The sequence below is a fragment of the Chlamydotis macqueenii genome, chromosome 1, assembly GCF_036417535.1.
Source record: "Chlamydotis macqueenii isolate bChlMac1 chromosome 1, bChlMac1.mat, whole genome shotgun sequence".
Taxonomy (NCBI): Eukaryota; Metazoa; Chordata; class Aves; order Otidiformes; family Otididae; genus Chlamydotis; species Chlamydotis macqueenii.
The window spans coordinates 38683827-38706434 of record NC_141556.1 but is presented as its reverse complement, the minus strand read 5'-3'; the positions used below and the strand labels follow the sequence as shown (position 1 = coordinate 38706434).

At 38.8% G+C, this 22608-nt stretch overlaps 1 protein-coding gene and 1 long non-coding RNA gene across 3 annotated transcripts in view; one reads left to right on the top strand and one right to left on the bottom strand.

Moving 5' to 3' along the window:
• Window positions 1-13521: 13521 nt before the first annotated feature.
• LOC147602005 (uncharacterized) lies at window positions 13522-14360 on the bottom strand. Its single transcript, XR_015257933.1, has 3 exons — window positions 14204-14360; window positions 13876-14052; window positions 13522-13794 (listed from the first exon to the last, which is right to left on the bottom strand). It is a non-coding gene; the product is annotated as an uncharacterized LOC147602005 (long non-coding RNA).
• Window positions 14361-14533: 173 nt separating this feature from the next.
• The window catches only part of CPM (carboxypeptidase M), a 34610-nt gene continuing 26535 nt past the window's right edge, over window positions 14534-22608 (top strand). Inside the window, exons 1-2 of one of the 2 annotated variants that reach the window (XM_086740031.1) lie at window positions 14534-14620; window positions 14800-14950. In XM_086740031.1, coding sequence (XP_086596157.1) covers window positions 14603-14620; window positions 14800-14950 — 169 coding nt within the window. In that variant the 5' untranslated portion in view covers window positions 14534-14602. The remainder of the gene's footprint in view (window positions 14621-14799; window positions 14951-22608) is intronic. The other variant, XM_086740030.1, reaches the window with a different exon arrangement.

Genomic DNA, 22608 nt, shown 5'->3' with positions numbered 1-22608 from the left:
AGCCTTTTCTGATTGTGATGAAGTGATAGTATCTTTCTGTAATTGGGTAGTTTATTATAGGAAATTTTAGTGAAAAGCTCTTTCGTTCTGCCTTTACTATTTCAAAATAACTTTTTATTAAATGAGTTTATGAGCCTCCTGTCAATGTACTTTGTGCACAGGCTGAGCATTCTAACTAGAAATGAAACTAAGGTTCTTATTTTTGAGTCTTTTCCAAGTATGAAGTGTTGGGTTTGTGCTTTTTACAGAGAAAAGTATGAGTCAAGATAGTCAGTTCCGAGAGTGGATTTAGTCTTAAGGTCTGGATTCTATGTCTTTCAAAAAATTTAGTGGTTTTGCCTTGGGTTTTAATACTGGAATACTTCAGTTTCATTAGTATTTGAGTATTTCTATTTTAATGTCCTGATAGTGTCATTTGTCTGAGCATGTTTTGTCATTCTTTATATTCTAGTAATTAATATGAAGACTTTCTTTCTACTCCTAATATCATGTTCTTTATGAAACTTATTTTTAATCTGTAACTGTATATATCTTTAGACTTACATAACTGGATATATCTCCCAGGAACTTAAAGGCACTTGTATCTGTTTATGCAAACCTGACTTTGACCCACTGCTTTCTTTGTGAGTAAGGAATAAGGAACAACAAGGAGGTTAGGTCATTAGTCATGAACCATGTCGTGAGTTATACAAAATTAATTGGACCCGCTTCTTTGCTGATATTACATAAATACATCAAAGCCTTCACATCCATGAATTGCTTAGCAACTCATGCTTTTTGTGGTTTTTTTTATAAGACTGCTGAGTGCTCAGATTTTTTTCTGGATTAATGGTATTCAGTCAGAACCCAAGATCCTTAGATCACTAGGCTGATTGCTGTCTCCAGTTTTATGGGTATCTCATTTTATCAGAACTGTGTATTCAAACTCCAGGTATGGATGGGAGCATAAAAACAGTGAAAATAGCTGGATTTTGAAGGGTGGGGAGAGATATGTTCACACTATGCTCAGAAACTGCTCAGTATTATCAATGGGCACTTCCAAGTAAAATTTTCTTCTTCCCTTATTTTTGCTGATAATTTATCCATCTAAATGAACATATCTGCTCTCCCCTAGCTCATTTAGATATTGTTTGTACTTTCCCTAAACTTGTTAGCACACTCCTTTTTAATAGTTTCTCCTGACTGTTTCCCCTACTTTTACCTTTTTCACAGAAGTAATCAAAATTGCTCACTGAAGCTCCCAGTACACACTAGCCATTCCCACCAAGTTAAGGAAATAGATTAATTAAAATATCAATGGCTTTTAATGTTACCCTTCTTTAAAATCTAAAATATCCAACTTAACTATTTCACTGATACTTCTTATATTAGTCAAAGTAACACAAAAGAACTTTTAAAAATTACTGAAAGAAAGATTTCTTCTCAATTTTAAAGATGCAGGGAGGAGGGTACCTAGTGAACTCTGGGAAAAAAAAAAAGATCCTTGCATATTTTTGGCTAGAATAAAGCCCACTAATTTTAAATCCCAAAAGCACCATAGCTAATAAACTTTGGCAAAGTATATATTCTATGTAATGCTCAGCCTCAGATAATAAAAGTAATTTTTCTGTTTAAACATCCTACTTTGGGTTGTGACTGGACATTTATGTATAATGCTGTGATTATTACAGAATAAACTGTTTAAACAGGTTTTATAAGCATTTTTGCGACTCAAATATTTATTCTTTTATGTAATGCTCACTTATCCACTTATTTAATTATCTGTATAGCTGTCTAATTGTTTTATATTTTATCAACAGACTTTTTAATATATGTTAGCAAGAAAAAGGTTCAACAAAAGTGGAGAATTATGTGAGCAAAGAAAAGAAATTAGATTGGTGAGAACTCATACACTGCAGTATATAAAAATATGCAACTCCTTTCAAACTAGATGTTAAAGTTGAAATTGGTAGCTGGCATGACATGGAAAATTGGTGTCATCTATTAGGTCAGCAAGCCAGGGTTCTGAAACGTCCCATTATCATTTTTGTTTCACCCTGACCACCTGACATAGAGTGGAAATTGTATTCTTATTTTTTTTCCTAATTTCCTAAGTATTTTCCAAAATAATAAAAACCACAAAGCATTTCTTAAGCATCATTACACTGTCAGAGTGCTACTAGTGGGGCAACAGCAGGTAAAATAGAAATGGCAGAGCCAAAAATCACTAAAAGCCTGGGAGATTGTGGCCGCTGGTGACATGAAGGCACACTGTTATCTAAGAGAAGAGAAGCAGCTGATGAATGAGTGGTTGGAATGGCTTGGCTTGGTATGACCTAGACTGCTTCCTAAATATTTCTGAGGAGGCTCAAATCTTCTGAGAAGGTTTTTCCCCAGTGTTAACAGAGAGAAAGAAAAAAGTGTTTGTAGCCTTTAAGAACAATCTGAAGAGTATCCTTATGACCTACTGGGTACCTCATGATGAGAGAGTTGGGACTGTTCAGCCTGGAGAAGAGGAGGCTCTGGGGAGACCTGATAGCGGTCTTCCAGTACCTCAAGGGGGCCTACAAGAAAGATGGAGAGAGATTGTTCAGTAGAGCCTGTTGCGACAGGACAAGGGGTAATGGTTTTAAAGTAGAGGAAGGTAGATTTTGATTGGATATTAGGAAAAAAAATTTTTACACTGAAGATTGTGGAGCACCGGAACAGGCTGCCCAGAGAGGTGGTGGATGCCCCATCCCTGAAAACGTTCAAGGCCAGGTTGGATCAGGCTCTGAGCAACCTGATCTAGTGGGGGATGTCCCTGTTCCTTGCAGGGGGGTTGGACTAGATGACCTTTGAAGGTCCCTTCCAACCTTAACCATTCTATGATTCTATGATACTATGATAGCTGGTAATGAGGCCAGGGGAAAATCAAGGGAAGAAGTCTATTGAAGATGCTTCAGCAGATGGTTTAGTTCACTTTATTTTTCAGTCTTCACAGTGCTGTCTTTGCAGATTATTAGGCTTTTAGCAAATATGGTAAGATGCTAGTCCATGTTACAAAGAGAATAGCAATTACCAAATACTTGTGCAATAATTCACTTGAGTTAATATAAGGAAGGTAGAAGGTTTTTTTTCTACCACTGAAGTGGTAGAAAACAAGCAAATTAACTGATTAATGTTATGGACCCTGACCATGGAAAGAGACAACATGTAAGCATGTAAGTGTTGTCCAGATTTACCTAACATGACAGGCAAGAGTTATATTCATTTCAGGGGTACTGGAGTTCAGTTTATTTGAGTTCCTCAAGTATTCAGTTGAATACAATGCTGTGAATAGAAATGTGAGCACAGAACTTTTTTAGGCCTCATGCTCTTGAAAGTGAGAGGATGTTTTTTGATGCTATTGTCTACACAGAAAAGAAGTCACAAGGATAGATTTGAGGCGGATGAGCACTTTTAGTGTTCAAGTTTCTAATGTCAGCTTCAGTTGAAGGTATGCAGTTTCTCCTCTATATCCAGAAAATGGCTAAAAATCAATAAATACAGTGGGTGATAGAATATGGAAGTAATATAATAGCCTATTTTAGGTAAATGGAGGCAAACTGGGCCTAGGAATGTCTGTGATACATCTTGTGAGTCTTGTTAAGTACAGAAAATGGAGCTGGAAGAAGCAGCCAAGCACCAGGATGAATCAGACCAGAAAAGAAGAAGGTTGGTGTGCAAAGGGCATGAGAAGTCCAGCAGGGTAAGAGCAGCTTCTGTGCTCTCCTCGAGGCCAAGAACAGATTTGTGAGGTTCCCAAACCTTGTCTGGCACCAAATATCTTTGAAAGGTGCTGGTGCTGTCCCAGATGTACCTGTTGACACAAAAGATAATAAACCATTGGTGATCTTGTTAACTCAATTGGCAGAAAGCGAATATAACCTTGTTCAGATATGGTGTGTTCCTTATTTTTGGGGACCTGCGCTGATATGAAGGAGTGAAATTTGTAGAAGTGTCTCACATTTACAGCTGCAGCTGAAGTCAGTGATAGTAATCATAAAGAAAGCATGAAGAAAGTAATATAATGCTAACTACCCTTGGCTCCTAAGGCTGATGAAAACTTATTTTTTTCTGTGCTCCAGTACCTCATCTGTAAAATGAGGATAACATAAATCTTCAGAGAGATTTATGAATATATATTAATGCTTGTGAATTATTCATATTCCATTTTTATGAACATGACAAAAAAAAAAAACTGAGGAAATAAAAAATTTGGTCCTCCTAACGGGGTTTGGAATGTCTTTTTGTGCTTAAAATAGTGGCTTACTGAAATGTACCAGTATCATGTAAATGAAATTGTTTTTTAAGCTCACCTTGAATACAAAATAGGAGGATTACACTTCTTTTGCAAATTCAGGTTATACACAAAGTTGGTCAGAAATTGAGCTCGCTGTCTAGGTGAACTTTAGTTGGAGGGATTAGGTATTGTTTGATGGAAACGCCAGCAGAAGCAGGACAGAAACTAACAGCAGCAGAATTAATGTTAGTGTTGCTTGAAAATGTAAGAAAATAAGATCTTCCTTGTTTGATTCCTACTGAGTTCAGCAAAATATCTCTTTGTGACTGTCCATTCTTTCTAAATGAAAGGAATTGAATTAACAAAACACTTGATTCCATCGGTAGTCTCCCCTTTTAAAGGGAACACTCACAAGATCTGGAATGTTGACTGATCTCTCAGAAGAAAACAGGCCACCCTCTGAAAAATTAAAATAAAACAAAGTATTAAATAGTTGCTTATCAAGTGGCACTACTTATTCTGTACTCTCACCAAAATAGAGGTCCTAGGTACAGGGAAAAAAATAGTTCATAAAATAAATATCATAATACAGGCACAAAAGGCACAAAGTATCAGTGTAACTGTTGTGCCAGAAATCTTTATTTTATGCTAGATTTATTCTTTATATCTTTACTCTATGCTAGATTTTACAACTTTATGAATTTTTTTTCTGTTCTCTGTATACATCAGGTAGACGATTGCTACATAAACTGAGATGAACACACTGTCAATTCTCCTCAGAGAACGCAATCTCATATATAGTAAAAGATTTTACAAAAACCTTTGTGAACTCATAAACAGAAGATACTACAAAGGGAGAAACTACAATATTGTATTAAAAACTATTCCTCTGTACTTCTAACAATATTGAAACTAGAATCATGGCTGAGATTTGCAGAACAAGGTGGAGAATATAAACTAGAATTGTCCATTAAAATTAGATTCAGAGTTGATCAAAGCATTTTAGCCATGTATTCTGTCTCATTAAAGAAAAAAAATATTTAGTGGAAATATATCTCTTTTCATAATACTTCCCTGTGCACATCTTTTGAGGTCATTTCTAATCAGAGGGAGAAAGGAAGTGAGTGACAGATGCTGGCAGATTGACCAGCTGAAAACCTGAGGGTTCTTTTTATCCCCACACAGCTCCATCATCTCCAAGATTTGCCCTTCCCACTTGCCAGGGACTCCAGTCCCTCTGGGCTCAAGTTCATTCAGATACTGGAAGCATCCTTCAGCATTGTGGCAAGCAGTAAAACCAGTAGTTACTGTTGGTGACAGAATACATCATAGACTATAATATGGTGGCGGTTGGCTTTTGAGCAGCCAGGAGTACAGAACATCTACCATAGCCTCCATATTCTCTGGAAGGTTGTGTAGTCGCTAGTTCAACGTCAGTGGCTCCATACATATGAACAAAGGTTCTTACCATGTTTATGGTACATGCATTGTTGCCTTGTTATTAGAGAATTTTTTACTTTCAATAAACCTTTTGAATGAGCTATTGCTACCTACAAGTTCTGCTAAAGTCAGCAGAAATACAAGCACCATGTCTTTCTTATTAGCTCTACTGATATAATTCAGCAATTAAATACATACAAAGTTTCTGCAAGCAGCTCTGTTTTCATTTTATTTGCCCATAGTCTTCGCAGAATGTCAAATGTTAGTAGACCTATCCTCCATGGCCCAGTCAAGACATCAGTGCCAAATGTACGAAAAATGCTAATTTATTACTTTTGCACACTCTTCAATTACTCTATGTACATGAACAACAATGCAGAACTGAGTCTAGAATCTTAAATGGAGCAGAAAGATAAATAATTCCCAGTTCTTTAATTCTTCAAAGAGACTGGAGTAGGAATTTTTTCCATGCTAATCAGTTCTGAATAGAATATAAACACAAGAAAGAAAAAAAATCTTAAAACTAGAGTAAACAGCAGTATCATATTTTAAACAGATAAAATGCCCATATGGGACAAGGAAAGTTCATTAAATCACTATTGGCCTAGCAACTGACTAAATTTTTTTTTCAAAATAGGATGGAAGGAATTAATGTTGACCAAAATTCTGAGTCCAAATCATTAAAAGAAGACACAATAGAAATAACAGATGCTTATGTCCATGGATCAACTTTGGTTTTATATAAAGCAATGTAAACTTTAGAGTGACTAATGATAACAGACATTTCCAGAACAGTAGAAGCCCCAACTATGAAAGCTCCCAAGCCTATTCCTTCTCCTACAAGATAGCACACATGTTATCTTAATAGTATGCTTAACTGCGATTGGAGTCGAGAGCTTTGGCATAAGTTTACAGTGGTTGAACATATGGTTGTGTGATTTATGGTCTCAGATTCTCTGTTTGCAGCTGGGTAAGGCTGGACAGCAGATAAAGATTTTTTTTTTTTTTTTTTTGTAATTCTAGATCAAGACAAAAGTACCAAAAATACTGAGAGTAATTAGGACAACACTGGCTGGAGAGGAAGAAATAAATTCTGGTCCTTTTGTAAGGAGTAATGTCGTAGGTATAAACTTATCCAAGGAATAATATCTTTTGTGTTTTTTTCTCATATGCATTGAAAAGAAATAATCCTTTGTTTAAAGGCAAAGAAAGAAGTCTGATAAAATCACCTAGTAGGGTGACTACCTGTTTTGGTTACATTTAGACTAAAAAGGCCAAATTTAGAGGTCCAATCTCACAAAATGTGAATCTGAGGGAACCAAGACAAGTAAAAAAATCTGAGTTTACATTAATATAGCTTAAATCATAGGACCAAGAGAATGCAAGTTCTGCTAACTCAAGTTCTCCTTTAAGCTTAGTCCATTATTAAAAATGATTAGAGGTAGAATAAAGCACTTTCTTCAGTTCACATAAGAACTGGCTAACATTCCACTCCTGTAAAACCTCTGTCTGCCACCATGAAGCTAAGATCTATAACATGAGTCGGTAAGCCAGCAGTCACATTAGGCTTATATTGTAATACATTTATAATTGTGATAGCTGCTTTGAAATAATACCAAATGCCGGAGCACAATAGGTCTATTAACATTAGGTCAAGATGAAATAATTTATGTTCAAAGAAGGCAGATATGGGAAGTGGAATTTTTTGATTAATCAAATATCTATATCCATGACAATCTATGGCAAATTTTGTGATATATAGTGCAATTTAAAGTATTAGCCCACAACAAGATAGTTTTAAGGGCCAAATAGTTCTCTGAACAGTCCAGTCTTTGATCAAAGACGTGTAGCTAGGCTTGCACAGGAGCAGTCATGGTAAAGGAAAGGCTCAAAAAAGTTACTCAGAGTGTAATGAAAAGGGCAGATTGAGGTTCCGTAATAATCCCTTAAAAACCCTGTATGATGAACAACAATTAAAAGTACATGAAAAACAGTTTACTACAGAAATGCTCTTCATGTGCAGTATGTCAAGCTTTGCAGTGCAAGCAAGCTTTGCATGCAACATTCAGCCTTGCTATCTGTTATGGAGATTTGAATTGAAATTAAGATTTGTCTTGAAATGAGGGCATCCCTCAAGTTGTCCTAATTTAGTGATCTCCTTACCACAGGCTCTCTGGGGAATTCATGTTGTTGTTCTTGTGTATTTTCAGACTTCCTGTTTGGAAGACTGACAAAAAGGATTACTAATGCAAATGAAACGAGGCTACTCTTTCTTAAACATTTGAAATCCTCATTCTCAATGGCAAATTTTATAGTGTATTTACACACTCACATGTTAACAAAATTAAAATGAAGACATTTGACCCCAAAGATTTGTCTCCTTCTGAAGCTGGTACAGGAAATTGTTCCAATCTAGGGCTTGCTCGGATGTCAGTTTGGTGCCTGATGACCATGCTTAAGGCTGCTGTAATGTATGTTGTTTTGAAACATCGATTCCAAGAATGTGCCAAGAATGCAAGAGCATCCCTTATCCTACACATCTTCTCTAAGCATGGATTTGACTGTGCAGGAAAAAATGATAAGTGGTTACTCAGAGGTAGGCATTATGGTGGCAAAACGATTCTTCTTACACTATTTAGTTTAAGTACAAAGCATTCTAAAGCAACAAATCACTTAATAGTCTTGTAAATAAGTAAAACTAGAAGAAGCTTAATCATATAAAAATTCAATGAGCCAAGACAAGGTTAAAGCTTACCTGGTCTTTCTTGCTCCCTATCAAAGCTTGACTATTTTTAAAGCTTTCTAATCATTCTATAAAACATGAACTAGGAAAAAAAAAAGTTCTCTGATGTCAGCAGCAACTTTTTTCATGCTGATTTTTTATTTTCTGATGAGGTTATGCATGACCTCCAATAACCTACCTTCATAGCCTGAGGACTGGAAGATTCTTCTTTTCCAGGTTGTGTCTTGTTAAGGGTTGCTCTTTCGCCAGCTTCCATGGGAGGAGCTCACCATGAGAGCAGCTTTTCTCTGTGAACTTACAAACATTTGTGAATAGAAGTTACTATTTCCAGTGCTCTTTTGTGCAAGCTATTTTGTTTGTAGATACTGATTGTATCAAGATAACCTTAATAAGCTTTCTGTCATGACACGTTGGCTTGGGAGGCTCAAGGCACTATCCAAGTGTTACCACTTTCTATACAGAATAAGCAATACTATCAGACTAAGCCTAACAGAGGTTTTCATATTTCAAATACCATTTTCTTTCTCTATTTTTATTTAATTGGCATTATAAAACTGCTTGACAAGCACTAATTTATCTACAGTTAAATTCAGCATTACTACTCCCATATCATTAGTGGGGTAGGAGAGTAATGGGATTTCATGTCCAGCCTGCCTCTAAGGAATGAGCCATTGTCAGAACTGAGGCACAGCACAAGAGTCTCTTTCTTCTGAGCACAGCTCATTCTTCCAAAGAAACTCACTGCTGACCTGCGGTATCACATACCTACGTCTAGCCAGCAGTTCGCTCTCAGTTCATTCTCATGCTCCATGGGCCATCTAGCTCCCTCAGCCAAGCCAGTGCTTGTACAGTGAAAATGAAGAGGTTTTTTTTTTGATTGTTTGTGTGTGTGTTTGGGTTAGCTTCCAGATAACACCAGTTCCCTGATCCAACTGACCACATGACTTGCTTGAGTGCTCATACTGGCACAGGGAGGCAGCAGAGTTGGGTGCAGAGATGCTTCTTGGAGGGACAGCTCAGTTTTAGATTGATTTAAGCTGGCCATAAAACCATACCTGTGTCTTTGGAGAAATTGGGCCTTCACAGAGGCATATGGTTTAGTAAATGACAATCTGACCAGTACACAACCAGTACAGATTAATCCAAGAAAAAAACTTGCCATCTGCTTTCAGGGAGGTCAAGCAAGTGGTATAGTTGTTTGCTGCACCACTAAACATTCATTTTTAAACTAGTGATCAGCAAATTCATAGATACTGTATATCTAGACAGCTCAGTTTTCTTTTCTCCCTCTAAAGAAAAAGGTTAGTTCAAAGCATCACAATGTGTACTTATTGATAGGAGATTTCGGTGCATACTGTTTACTTGGTTGTCTGTGTAGAGGCCCATTATGCGTAAATCAATGCAGAGAAATAGAGGATTGTTTTGTTACACAATGAATTTTTCAAAAAAATGTATTAATTTATTGTTCAGGAAATGGCACCATTGTTTGCTTGAAACAGATATGTTGAGTGGCCTGGAGGAATTTTGTTTAAGGAGACAGACTAGCCATCATTGTGAGTAAGAGTCTTGCATTGTTCTTGACAATGGCAATTAGGAAGATATTTTGATCTGAAGGTAGTCAGCAAAAATGGCAAACTGCTATTCCAAAGCTTGACAAATTTTCCAAATGTTGAAAGCTGAAAAGAGTCCAGTTCTTGGGACAAATTTCAGATTGCTCAAAAGTATTGCTTAATATCAACTAGAAAACAGCCATGACGAATCCCTGTAATTTCCATGGTATTTAACTGCAGTGCATTTCATATACAAATTAGCAGACCTGACAAAATGCTATGTCAAACATCGTAAATCCCTCAAATTTTGTTATCCTGGAGTTAGATTAGCAATATGTTAGTGAGCAGAAAGACTACGCTCAGTCCTTTTCCACGTGACCCCCTCCCCAAATCTTCTCAATTGCTTTTTCCCAAAAACAGTATCCATAACCCTTCCACCTTCAGCCCCTTCTCCCTAGTCTCCAGTCCTCCCTCCTCCTCAAGATATCTATGGACATTCCTCACCTTCCTTCTTCCCAATTACATCCTGAAATCCATTGGTCCCCAGCCCACTGAACTCCCCACCAAACCTTCCTGGCTTTCCCCATTCTTAGTCCTGTGCTCTTACCTAGCCAGAGCTCTGTTATGCCACAGTTGTAAAATTAAGTTCTCACTTTCAGGAGATAATTTATTTTCAAGTTACGTCTAATTCTGTGTGGACTGCTGAAAGGGCAAATATAAGCCAATTTAAGAGAAGAGGGATAAAAACCAAAATATTTTACAATCGTATTACAATACTCAACACACAACCCTTATGAGATTTGTCTTGAACGAGCTCGTGTTCCCATGCTTCAGCCCCCTGTGGAGCAGAACTGACCTGTTCCACCGCAGCACATGACAACACGTTGTCATATGGTGGCTCAAAACCTCTGCTGTATGCAGATTTTGCTGTTTGCAAGATGGGATGAGTGAAAGGCTTGTCAGGCAGCTAGTTGTGGTTCCAGATTCTCCAGCTAACTCAGTGCCTGTCTAGACAGCTCTAAACTATACCAGCTGCTAATAGTCCCCCTCAGGATCATTTTCTACTTTGCAGATTACCAGACACAGCAGGGCATCCCTTTCTTCTCCCAGGATAATCCTTGTGCTGGGATGCATGCGAGGAGGTTTCTGAACCAAGTATGCAAGCCTCAGCTGAGAATTGCCTGTGTGGTAGAGACAACTAATAAGTTGTGAACACTTGAGCAATTTCTGGTGCTTTTGTACTCTTTCATGCAAGGAATCTATCTTTCACCATACTAACATCAGCCTGTTAATTCATCAGGGTTGGTATTACAGGTTTATTCAGGTGATTGGTATCTGGGTTTACGCTAATCTAGGACTGTGCTGTCCTATCAAATTCACATGTCTGTGTCATCATTTGTGCTGAACAAACTTGTCTGGTCCATCTCACTTGAGAAAGCCTTTATATCATGTTTTCCCACACCAGAAATCTGATTATCAGGTCCTCGGTGTTACATCAGTGCAAAGAACACAAAGCTGTAGTCTGTATGCCTAGGACGTGATTTCAAATTAGAAAGTTTTAATAGCAGTGATAATCCTTAAAAAATGTAATCCTTCTTAGTGACCTCTTTTTATTTCCTGCCAAAACTATTTTGAAGCTTCAGTTATAATCTGGGGCACTCATTGTTCTTACTAATCTTTGGCAAGTGCAGAAATCCTGCATGGAAGATGGCAAAACACTGAGTAAGATTTCAAATTCCAAGACCGCCCCTGTGAATAGCTCTCCAAAATCACAAAAGCTTCCAGAAGATCTTTTTACTGCTGATACCTATCGTAACTGTGTGTCTGTGCAGTGTCAGCCTTACAGTGCTGCCTAACTATCTCCTGAAGAATTTTTCGTGCCAGTTGCTTGTGACAGGATTTTCTTTACCTGTCACTAGAGGGCAACACAGCCACTCACATCATTGCACCACTCCGGTCTACTCCCAAGCAACTCTCTGCCGAGATCCACGCGTGAGAATTTCACGTCAAAATTTGCAATTTTTTTTTTCCCTACAAAACCCATGCTCAGGTGCTAGCTTTAACAGTTGCTTGTTGAATATTTTTGAATGGACGAACCTGAATGTCGCTAGGAGGATAACAGCTGTTGACAGCAATAGGATTTATCTGTTTGTCTCGCTTCCTCATAGAGATCATTGTCCACTGCAGCGCTGAGAACAATAACTGCAATCCGTTTCAGACACGTAGTCCCTGATTTTGAACTACTGATGCCAACGGAAGACTTATTGCTGACTTAATTTCATACAGGATTTGGTCTTTGGTGCTGACTTTAACCCACAGCTTCGTATACCAGAATATTTTTTTGCCTAGGTTGGATTAAACTGACCTTCTGAAAAGTCATTCAAGAGCAACAAGTATCTTTGAGTTTTGTGCAGGCTCGGGAGGAGGAAAAAAAAAATTGATTCTGTCACATGTAACTCAAATATTGCCAAACAGACTGACTTGTCTTAACTTGCAAGCACCTGGCATGGAAACAATATATCATTTTGAACATTCCTAAATACAGTAATGTTCTCATTTAACCATGACTATGTTGGCTATGTTAAAGGGTGGTGTAATTTCCAAAGGAGATAATGCTGTGTGATTACCTAGTATCAAAGGTGATTTTAGTCGTTTCACTGAGATTAAGTTTTTACAGCCCCCTGTGATTTTTACTGTGTTGCCAACACCCTGCTCTGTCTTGGATTCATAGTTCTCCTATTTCATGTGATTATCTTGGGACAGTTACCAAGTATGTATATGTTAGATAACCACCTGAGTATATTTTCTTCCCTGCTTACTCAAGGGGTGTCTCCAGATCATCTTTCAAGGAGCCTATAAATATATATGTATATATATTCAAGCTTCAGAAATTCAAATGTGAAGCTCACATACTTGACTGCTTTCTCTTGCTTCTCTGTAGACACATTCACAGTGTGAGCCCAGCCCACACCGGGAGTTTCTCTCCCTGTTTCTCATGTAGCAAATGCAACAACTCTAACCAACTATTAACTTTTTGGAAAAAAAAAAAAAAGAAAAGGTAAAAGACATCCATATTTAGGTCTTGCAAGAATTTTCTTCTGTGATAGTTGAGAAAAGATCTTGTCAAGTTATGAGAGTCAAAATATGGTGGAGTTGGAGTATGGGAGAAAGGCTCTGCAGCTGTCCGCTCCCCCAAAATGCCATGCTTGAAGGAACACTATTCAACAGAAGCCTAAGATATCTCTTTTAACCAAGAAGCCTTGTACATTGCATACATCCCTTGTCATACGTGGTATGAAAATCCCTTCTATGAACTAAGAACACTTGAGGGGTCTAAACATAGATATCTTACCACCATTTTTAGACATATACGCTTCTGCTACATTGGGATACTACAGGTACTTACATTAAAGTACAGTTTGATTTATTTTTTCTTAAAGCTTTGGGGTAAAAAAAAAGGTATATTTTAATTTAATATTAATTTTTTATTTAACAAGAACTTTTTATTAAATACAGTGTCTTCTATTCAGAATGCAGAACTTGTTTCTAGGGATCGGCTCATACGTTCATTTCCTCCGATATCCTTTTTCTTACATTGACCAGGCACAGCAAACTTCAGAAGGCAGATGAAATCCTTTGCTGCTGGTTGTAATTAAAATTGCCATTTTGCTTTCTCAAAAAAATTGTGCAGAATTTACAAATAGTTGTATTCTAACACCTGGCTATATCCACATCATATTTTAAAAGATGTTTATATGCTGTCCTAATTTTTGTTGCTGGAGGCCAGCTTTGCTTTTTTTCTCTTAGTCCTCTTCAATCTGAGAGACAATAAAATAATCCAGTCCTTTCAGTAAGTGAATACAAGCCTATTAAGAAAAAAAAAAAACATAACAACAAACCTCTAGGCAGAGATTTTGTTAGATTTGGGCAGCTAAATTCTCTCAAGAGTCCCGCTGTGTGCAGCAGGGTTTGTCTCCGGGGCCCAGGTCTGCCTGACCCTGATCAGACAGCCCAGGGTCGTACAGGCGCTGAGGAAGAGCAGTGGTACAGCAGGAGCCAGGCAACTGTCACACCTCCTATGAAGAAATAAATCAATTTTTTTAAAGTTGCCTTTTTATTTTTATTAACAATCCTTCTTGTGAATCAAAACAGTCACCAAAAGTCAAGAAGTTACTTTTGCGCTCCCCTTCCCCCCTTTTTATTTTTTTTCCTCCAGACACCCCTCACCCTGCTCCGGGAAGAAAAATGATGTAAAATCAGCCAAAACTCGCCAAAATGCGTCCGCGGTGTTTCTTCAGGACACTGCCCGGCAGCAGGGCCCTATGCTCGACCTCTTTTCCCTCCGTTCAGCCTACAAGGAGGGACACGAAGAGGAGGGTTGACAGGAGCCATGTCGTGCACAGGTGAGAGCCGCTGCCGAGGCGGGAAAAAGGGAGGGGAGAAGAATGGGGGGGGGGGGGGTGTCCCCCTTTCTGCCCCTTGGGCGGGCCGGGGGGACCTGAGTGGGTGAAGCCCGCGTCAGTCAGGGGAGGTGGCGGGGGTGGGGAAAGCAGGGCGAGGCCCGCGACGGGGTATGGCGGCTCCCGCCCGGTTTTGGGGCTCCAGTTGTGGAAGAGTGGTGGCACCATGCGGGCGGCCGCCGGGGTAGGGAGCTGGCGGTTGTGGCTGGAGGGGGAAGGCGGGAAAGATCCCCTCGCGGGCTCGCCGCTGCCCCGGCGCTGCCGCCGCCATTCGGCGGCGGCAGCGCCGGGGCAGCGGCGAGCCCGCCGGTCCGCTCAGCTGTTGGGTTCCTAATTTTCTTTTTTATTATTATTATTTTTTAGGACGTGGTGGGCATCCTCTGCCTGGTTTGTGTGGCTGCTGCGTTGGATTTCAAGTACCACCACACCGAGGAACTGGAGGCGTACTTGAAGGGGGTCCATGCCGCCTACCCCTCCCTCACACACTTGCACAGCATCGGGCGCTCGGTGGAAGGTAAGGGCTGAGGGTGGAGAAGGAAGAGACATCTGTTTTGGTTTAAACTGGGACAGGCGTGGGTAAAGGTGGCTGCCGTGGGGTTTCGTAGGCGCTTGCTGGCGGCAGGGCTGCTCTAATCGCAAGCCTCTCTGCTTAAATCTCTGTGAAGTTTCTCTCTTCCTCTTGCTTAAGCGTGAATAACAAACTCTGGTGACATGTATGACGCTTCAGCTAGGGTAGACTTTCTCCCAACACCTTTTTTTTTTTTTTTTTTTTTTTTGAGAATTGGAAACCTGAGTGGCAATTTCAGAAACAGGGCTGCCTGTGGAAAGCTTAAAATGTATGGTACCCCATTTGCTAGGTGCCCGTTCTAGGTGGGGCTGCAGTAGGAGTGCGTGTTTTCCAGCTTGTGGGTATGTTAAAAATATCTTCTCTTTTGGCTTTACCTATTATTCCACTAAATCTGGACCGACTAGAAAAAAAAGGATTTCAAATTCCGTACTGATACAAGGTCTTGTGTTTCAAATGATGAATGAGGTTTTAATCTCAAACCCTACAGGAAAATATACTGAAATCCATAATCACTTTTTGGGCCTTATATAAGTATTTGAATTTATCTCTCTATGATCAATACTTTCTTACAGTAAATTTATAGGGAAAAACTCCACTTTTTCATTTGTTTAGAGGTATTAGAAAGTTTAGTGTTTATTAGCATATAAATACTTTAATGAATAGAAATACTTTAATGTACATCTATCTAGTTTTAAGAAAAAAAATCCTAAGTAGATTTCAAAAAAATTAAGTCGCTTGGATAAGAGGTATAAAACTAGATGGAGAAGTTCATTCTTTAGAAATATCATCTGTTCCTCTAATTCCATTTTATACCACTAGAATGATACAGTCATAGCATCTATTAACAAATCTGTGCTTGTGTTTAAAAAAAAAAATCTACAACCTTCTAGGTAGGTAAGCATAAAGAATGTTAGTAGTTTCTTTTTGTACCTCCTTCCTTGTGTACTATGTGTGTCTTCAAATTTTTTAGGTATACTTGCATTTGTCAGGGACATATCATCGTTGAAAAGAGTGTTCTGTTTCAGTGAGGTATCAAACAGCTGTCATGTTGCTATGGATATGTGATCTTGTCTCAGTGCATGTCTGCACTAATTTTTTAGAAAGTTTCATTGTGCGGAGACTGAAACTAGATAAAGGAATCTTAAAGTTATTTAAGTTGTGGTGTTCTTTATTTCATCAAAGGCAAGATCGTATTGGATTACGTTATTCATCCACACAAGAGAAGACTAGTCACTTTAAGTACAATTCCCTCCAGTACAAGCTACCAATTATCCACATACTCATTTTCTTATCATATGGGAACTTAGCTAATATTTTAATGTCAGACTAGATTCTGACATTTCTGGCGTAAACTCTGCTGGCTTATCTTTATGCAAGAAGGACAAAACTTTTCATCCAATCTGAGAGCTTGAAATTTTGGTTTTACATATTTAGACATCTAAAAGTTGATAACATGAAGTGTTCAACTTCTCTGAGTTCCATTAGCATGAAAACTGGAAATGCATCCTCTCTTGATTGTGATCGAGTAATGCACTGAAACTTTATTCAGATTTTGGTATATTGCAGCCTTCTGCTTTGCCAAACTGCATGAGAAAAGAGAATTATGTGGCCTCTCCTTTGTCCTGCAGGCTAAACATCATGATTCAGAAAAATGCGATCGGTTATGCTTTTTGCATGTCCTGTGTGCCTGCAGTATTCCTCTGAATGGAATAGGTGGGCAGTGGAAACTTTGTCCATGCTACAGGAAGCAGAGTGGCAGTGAAAAAAGTTCAATGTTTCTCTGGTCTTTTCTTTTTTTCTAAGTGTTAAGAGATTTTTACCTCTGAGAAACATGCCTTTAGAATCCCCTGAAATATGGTAGAGGATGGAACTGAATTAGGGTAGTGTTTGTTAGTTTTCTCATACTGAAAGAAAGTTTTGTGACAACAGTGGTTGGTTTTTGTGAAAATGAAGTTTCAATTTTAGTCTAGTCCTATTCCTCTTCTCTTAGATAAGATGCCAAAAACAAGAATGTGTGTATGCACGTGCATGTGCGCTTACTTGCATGGGTTTACTGGTGTTGTCCCACTACCAATTAACTGTGATAGCAAAATGTATTTATTGATGATGAGAAACAGAAATTAATTTAAATATTATAAAATTGAGATCAATATGATGTAGTAAGTTTTCTATTAAGCTATTGACATTCCTGATATAGAAATTGTTGATAATGAATACAAAATCCTATGAATCAGAGCGGTGGCTATAAAGACACCAGGCATAACTTTACTGTTATTGTGAATGGCTATTGTTCCCATGTTATTCTTTAATCTAAGTTTTACTCTAGTTATATCCAATAATCTAGTATTATATACTGCCATCTAGACTTGGATTACAAAGAATGTGAAGTAAAGGCTTGACTTTTGGTTGGGTGTAGAATCCACTCATAGAAGCCCAAATGTGGAGGGTGATAGGGGCCTGTCTATTACCACTTCAGAACGTGATTGCATGTAGTTCTTTAGCAGAAATCTCTAAACACTCTTCATGTCAGAAGCCACACATGCTCCAGGCAGATCATAAAGTAATTTAGGTCTGGAGGCCGTCTAGTCTGAGCTTCTCTTCAAAGCAGGGCTAACTTGAAAGTTAGATTATGGTGCTCAGGGCCCTCTCCACCCAAGTTTTGAAAGTTTGCAAGGGTGGAGATTCTCCAGGGTCTCTGGGTACCTGATCCAGTGCTCAACTACATTTGTTATGGAAATGTGTTTTCCTGCATTCAATTAGAATTTCCCTTGCTGTGAGTTGTTACTTGCCCTTTTGCTGTGCACCTCTAGGAAGGCTCCAGCTCTGTCTTCTCTGTAATGTCCCTTTGGGTAGTGCAAGGTTGTAGCTGTATCATCCTCCAGGCTAAACAAACCGACCTCTCCCAGCCTTTCCTTGGATATAGTGTGCTTCACCTTCTAATCATCCTAGTGGCCCTCTGCTGGACTTCCTCCAGTATAGTGTTTCTCTTGTGCTGAGGAAACCCATAGCTGGACACGGTACTCCAGGTGTAGCTTTACTGATGTTGAGTGGAGGGGAATAATAATTTCTTTCAAGATGCTGGCTTATGTTCTTGCTGATGCAGCCCAGAATACAGGTTGCCTTTTCTGCTGAGAGCATACTACTGACCCGTATTTATCTTGTCCGTTTGGACATTGCTCCCACACCCTGCAGCCCCTAGGTTGCAGAGCCTCAACCTAGCCAGTCTGCAGCCTGTACAAGTATGGAGTTATCATCTTAGGTTGATAATCCCAATATGGTGTTCTTCCATTCCAGGTGCAGGACTTTGCATTTGCCTTTGTCTAACTTCATGAGTTTTCTGTTGATAAATTCCTTCAGCTTGTCAAGGTCCCTCTGAATGGCAGCCCTGGTAAAGATGTTAAACAGTTTCAGCTTTGGTATTGACCCTTGAGGAATGCTGCTAATAATTTACTGTCACTTGAACCACCAGTTGCTCAGTCTCGGCCAGCTTCTGACCTTACTGTAGTGTACTTGTCTAAGCCATACATTCCCAGCTTGTTTACAAAGATGCTGTGGAGGTGATTGAGCACTGGAACAGGTTGCTCAGGGAGGCTGTGGAGTCTCCATCCTTGGAAATATTCAAAAGCCATCTCAACACAGTGCTTGGCAATTGGCTGTAGGTGGCCCTGCTTGAGCAACGGGGGTTGGACCAGGCAACCTCCAGAGGTCCCTTCTAACTGATTCTGTGATTCTGTTGAAAGCCTTGCTAAGGTCAAGGCTAAAGAAATAGTGCTTTACTCTCTCCCGCTAAGCCAGTCATTTCTTTGTAAAGGGTAAGCAGTCAAGTATGATTTGACATGGATAAATTTGAGGCAAGATTTACAAAGTGTGTTTATTTACTGTATGTACACTGTAGCAGCAGTGTACACAACAGAACCAGTACCAAGAGCCTCAATGAAAAACAAACTAGAAGATGGCAAATCTGTTTTGTGGTAGTTTACATCACCATATGGAAATTCACCACCCCTCTACCAGATTACTGGGAACACCTCTGCCAGGTTACTGGGAAGAATGTGTTCTAGACTGGCAACTGGAGACTGTTCAGTCTCCAGGTCTGTACATTTGGAAGTTATGATATTTAATTGTGCATCTCATCTGATAAAGTATTATCCTTAAACGAGGAGAGAGCTTAAAAAGATGTATCCTGTCAGCTGACAAAACTGAATGTTATCTGTTTGGTCTAATTTAGTAGGAAACCTCAAATCCCTCAAGATTTGTAGGGGATTTTTATGTTTGTGAGAGACCGGATGTGATCTTAGAAGCAGGTAGGCAGCAATGTGTGCTGGCGCAGAAAATGCCTTGATTCTTTTGTATTGTTTCAGAAATGTTGTTGAATAAGCTCGTAAAGGATCTTTGGCAGGAGCTCTGTTCTCTAATATGCAGGATATTCAACCTCAGTACAGTATGTACACTGTATAATGATAGAGGAGGCTGCAGAGCTGCGTCAGTCTGGAGAATGGGACCTGGTGTAATCGTATTAACCTGTCCTACCCAATGCCAATCCAGTGAAAAAGAGACTGACTCTTCAGCAAGCAAATCTTACAGTGCGTGTTGTAAAAAATAAAATATTTAATTTATGTGTATGATCTGTTGCTTTTCATTGTTCAAGATACTGTGCTGTTATTCTTCTTTGAAAAGAAAATGAGGGTGGTGGGAAAGGATTCTAACAGATAGACCTGATGACCTTATTAGGAGAACAAAGACAAACAACAGTTGAGAGAGCTTGAGTGGCTTTTGTAGTAGATCCACACTCTTCAAAAACTCAGATAAAGTGGTAGCATGCCAATTACAGCTTGTTTTAGGTCTAGCTTTTCTGGAGGCCAGTCTGCATTTTTAGAATTCTAGTCAAATTGGAACAGTTGTAAACATCATTCTTAGGTCAGATCCTGCTCGCTGAGCAAAAAGTTATGTATAGTTAAAATACTTCTGTCTTTACCTACTGGAGAGCTTAAAAGTTTTTTTAGGTGATGACTATGTGGTTTAATCATCCTATTCTGCTGCTTACTATTCAATTGCTCTCGCTGTTGCTCTTGAACTGGCACATTCCATCCATTAATCGTAAGCACTTTGCTAACTTTCGCTAGTCCCATACCCCACCCCCCCAAAAAAAAAACCCCACAACTCTGTTATTAGCATTCTGCTATTCCTGTTCTATAAATAGAGAAGCTGAAACATGCAGGATGTGTGCGTGTGTTTGGTTTTTAAAATTCATGCAGGACTTCCACATGGCTGTGTGCGTGGAGGATACTATGTACTACGGTGAAGGGGTGCTCAGCAGGGCTCCCAGCAGGCCGGGTTTCTCAGTGGCTCAGACGAGGTGCCTGTTGGAGTTCAGCCTGTCTCCTTCCTCCCTGCATTCGTGGGTTTCCCTCCTTGGAAAACAGAAGGGAATGGTGCGTGGCCGGTTTTCCATCTGATAAGCAGCTGTGACTTCAGCAAAAGGGCTCATTAGGTATTAGGATTCAGTAGTGCAGTAGGAAGTGTGCGCCTGCCTGGTAATAAGGTTAATAGAGAACCTAGGCAATTAACCCATCCCTGACATCGTTCTGCACAAACATCAGTGGATCGTGTGCCCAAGATATGCCAAATCTCCTGACTGTTATGATACAGTATGATTGATACTTTTAGGCGTTTATGGGAGGCTATTGAAGAGGGGAGCGTTAACTTGAGGTTCGTTGCACTCCAGTGAAAATATTTAACAATAAAAGACCAAATGTTGTACTTGTCTAGTCTATATATTGATAGTCTGTGTATGTAGCTAAAAAATAATGATGTCTACTTGGGGAAAAATAGGAACTCATCTTCAGACATTTCTTGTGATCCAGAATGGAAGAAGCCTGGGTTACTACCAACAATAGTAAAAATGCACTGAAAATTGTATTGAATTTACATTAGAAACACTTATATTCAGGATGTTTTTACTTTAAAGTACTAGAAAACAAATTTTAATGCTGGAGAAAACAAAACTGAAATATGGATCATAAAATGTTTGTACTGTACTGGAATTGTTCTTATCAGGTTAGTTTCAGGGGTCCTGGTGCTGCACAAAAGTAGAAGGAGAAGGTTATACATAGCCTAATGTACTTTGAGGTAAGTTTATCAGCGTTACTCATTATTAAATGTTTGTACAAACTAAATGCAAGTACCAGTGTGTTTTAAAAAAAATGAAGGGAAAAAAAGGTGATAAAGATGACTCTTTTTGTCTTGAAAATTAAATAAATTGTCTAGGAGAAAATCCACAAGGAGTGTAATGTCCTTAAAGAGAATAATGCAATTATTTTTTTCTATAGTTACATGATGTGAAGTATTTTTGCATAGAAGAGTATATTACCTTCTATTGGTTCCATTTGAATAACTGCTGCAGATGACTTCCCTCCTGTCTCAAATTCTTAATAATGTCTCCCCTTCCCTCTTCCTCATCTCCCACCCTACAAATTTCCTTAGTACTGTGAATGAGAGGCTCATCGTGCAAGCATGGCATGTGTAGATAATATAAGCATTGAGATTTTCAATGTCCATTTTTAGAAACAAGAGTGAATGAGACATTTCCCACTCTGAGGGCCTCATGTAAAGCATACTAAAGTCACTTGGCTCAAGTTCAGAGTTTCATTTAAAAAATGGGCGTTGTAAAACTTATCGTGATAACTTTTATCCATTCTTGCCTGTTTCTCATCTGAATTTTTTTTTCCTTATGTGCCACTTGCTCTTCTTGGTATCTTCCTTCATAACCATCTTTGTTCTAGTTTTTATCAGTGCTTGTGGCATATAATGTATGTTAACAAGGTTCTATGTAGGTTCATATGTTAATCTTATTCTTGAAAGGGTATTTGGGTTCATGGATGGGCTTGAGCTTAACAGCCTTGTAAACTCTAGTTGCAGCATATTAAGTGAGTCACTGTGATGGGAAAGGGCAAAACAGAGGAGAAGGACTGGCTCCTTCAGGGTTTATCTAGACAAGGCTAAACCATGACTTTAAAAACAAGAAATATTAGCCTGTATTTAAAAAATCCTCAGCTTTCAACTGAGCTTTGCTCTAACCATGTACTTAAATAGAACTCACAGTTACTGCAGTAGCTTTAATTTTTAAGTCCATTTGTCCTAACTGAAGCTAAAAAGTCTTTGAATGTTGAAACACAGTTTCAGATTTCATCTGATTGCATCCTCTAGCTATTTAGTTACCAGAATTAGACATACATGGTATTCACGTTTAAACTACTTAAAGGAGAAAAACCATAGTATTTCTAGCATCTGCAATAGTGACTACTGTAATGTGACACAGGTAGTTTGAGTGCAATCAGTCTTCCAATAGCCAAGTACTAAGACGTTGTCTGATGATAAAGTAACTTAACATTGCTTTCCTGTCAGTATGGCTATGCTTTTTATGCAAATAATTTATAAAAAGTACGTAGCTTGGTCAGCATCAGATGTTTAAAAGATTGGTAACTTACTTTTGGGTATGCAGTCACTGACTCTGAACATGTTCCTATCCTCTTGCAATTAAAGTAAAATATCTTCCTTAATCTTTATGCTTGTGGTGAGTTGGTAAACCGTCTTTGTGCTATGCC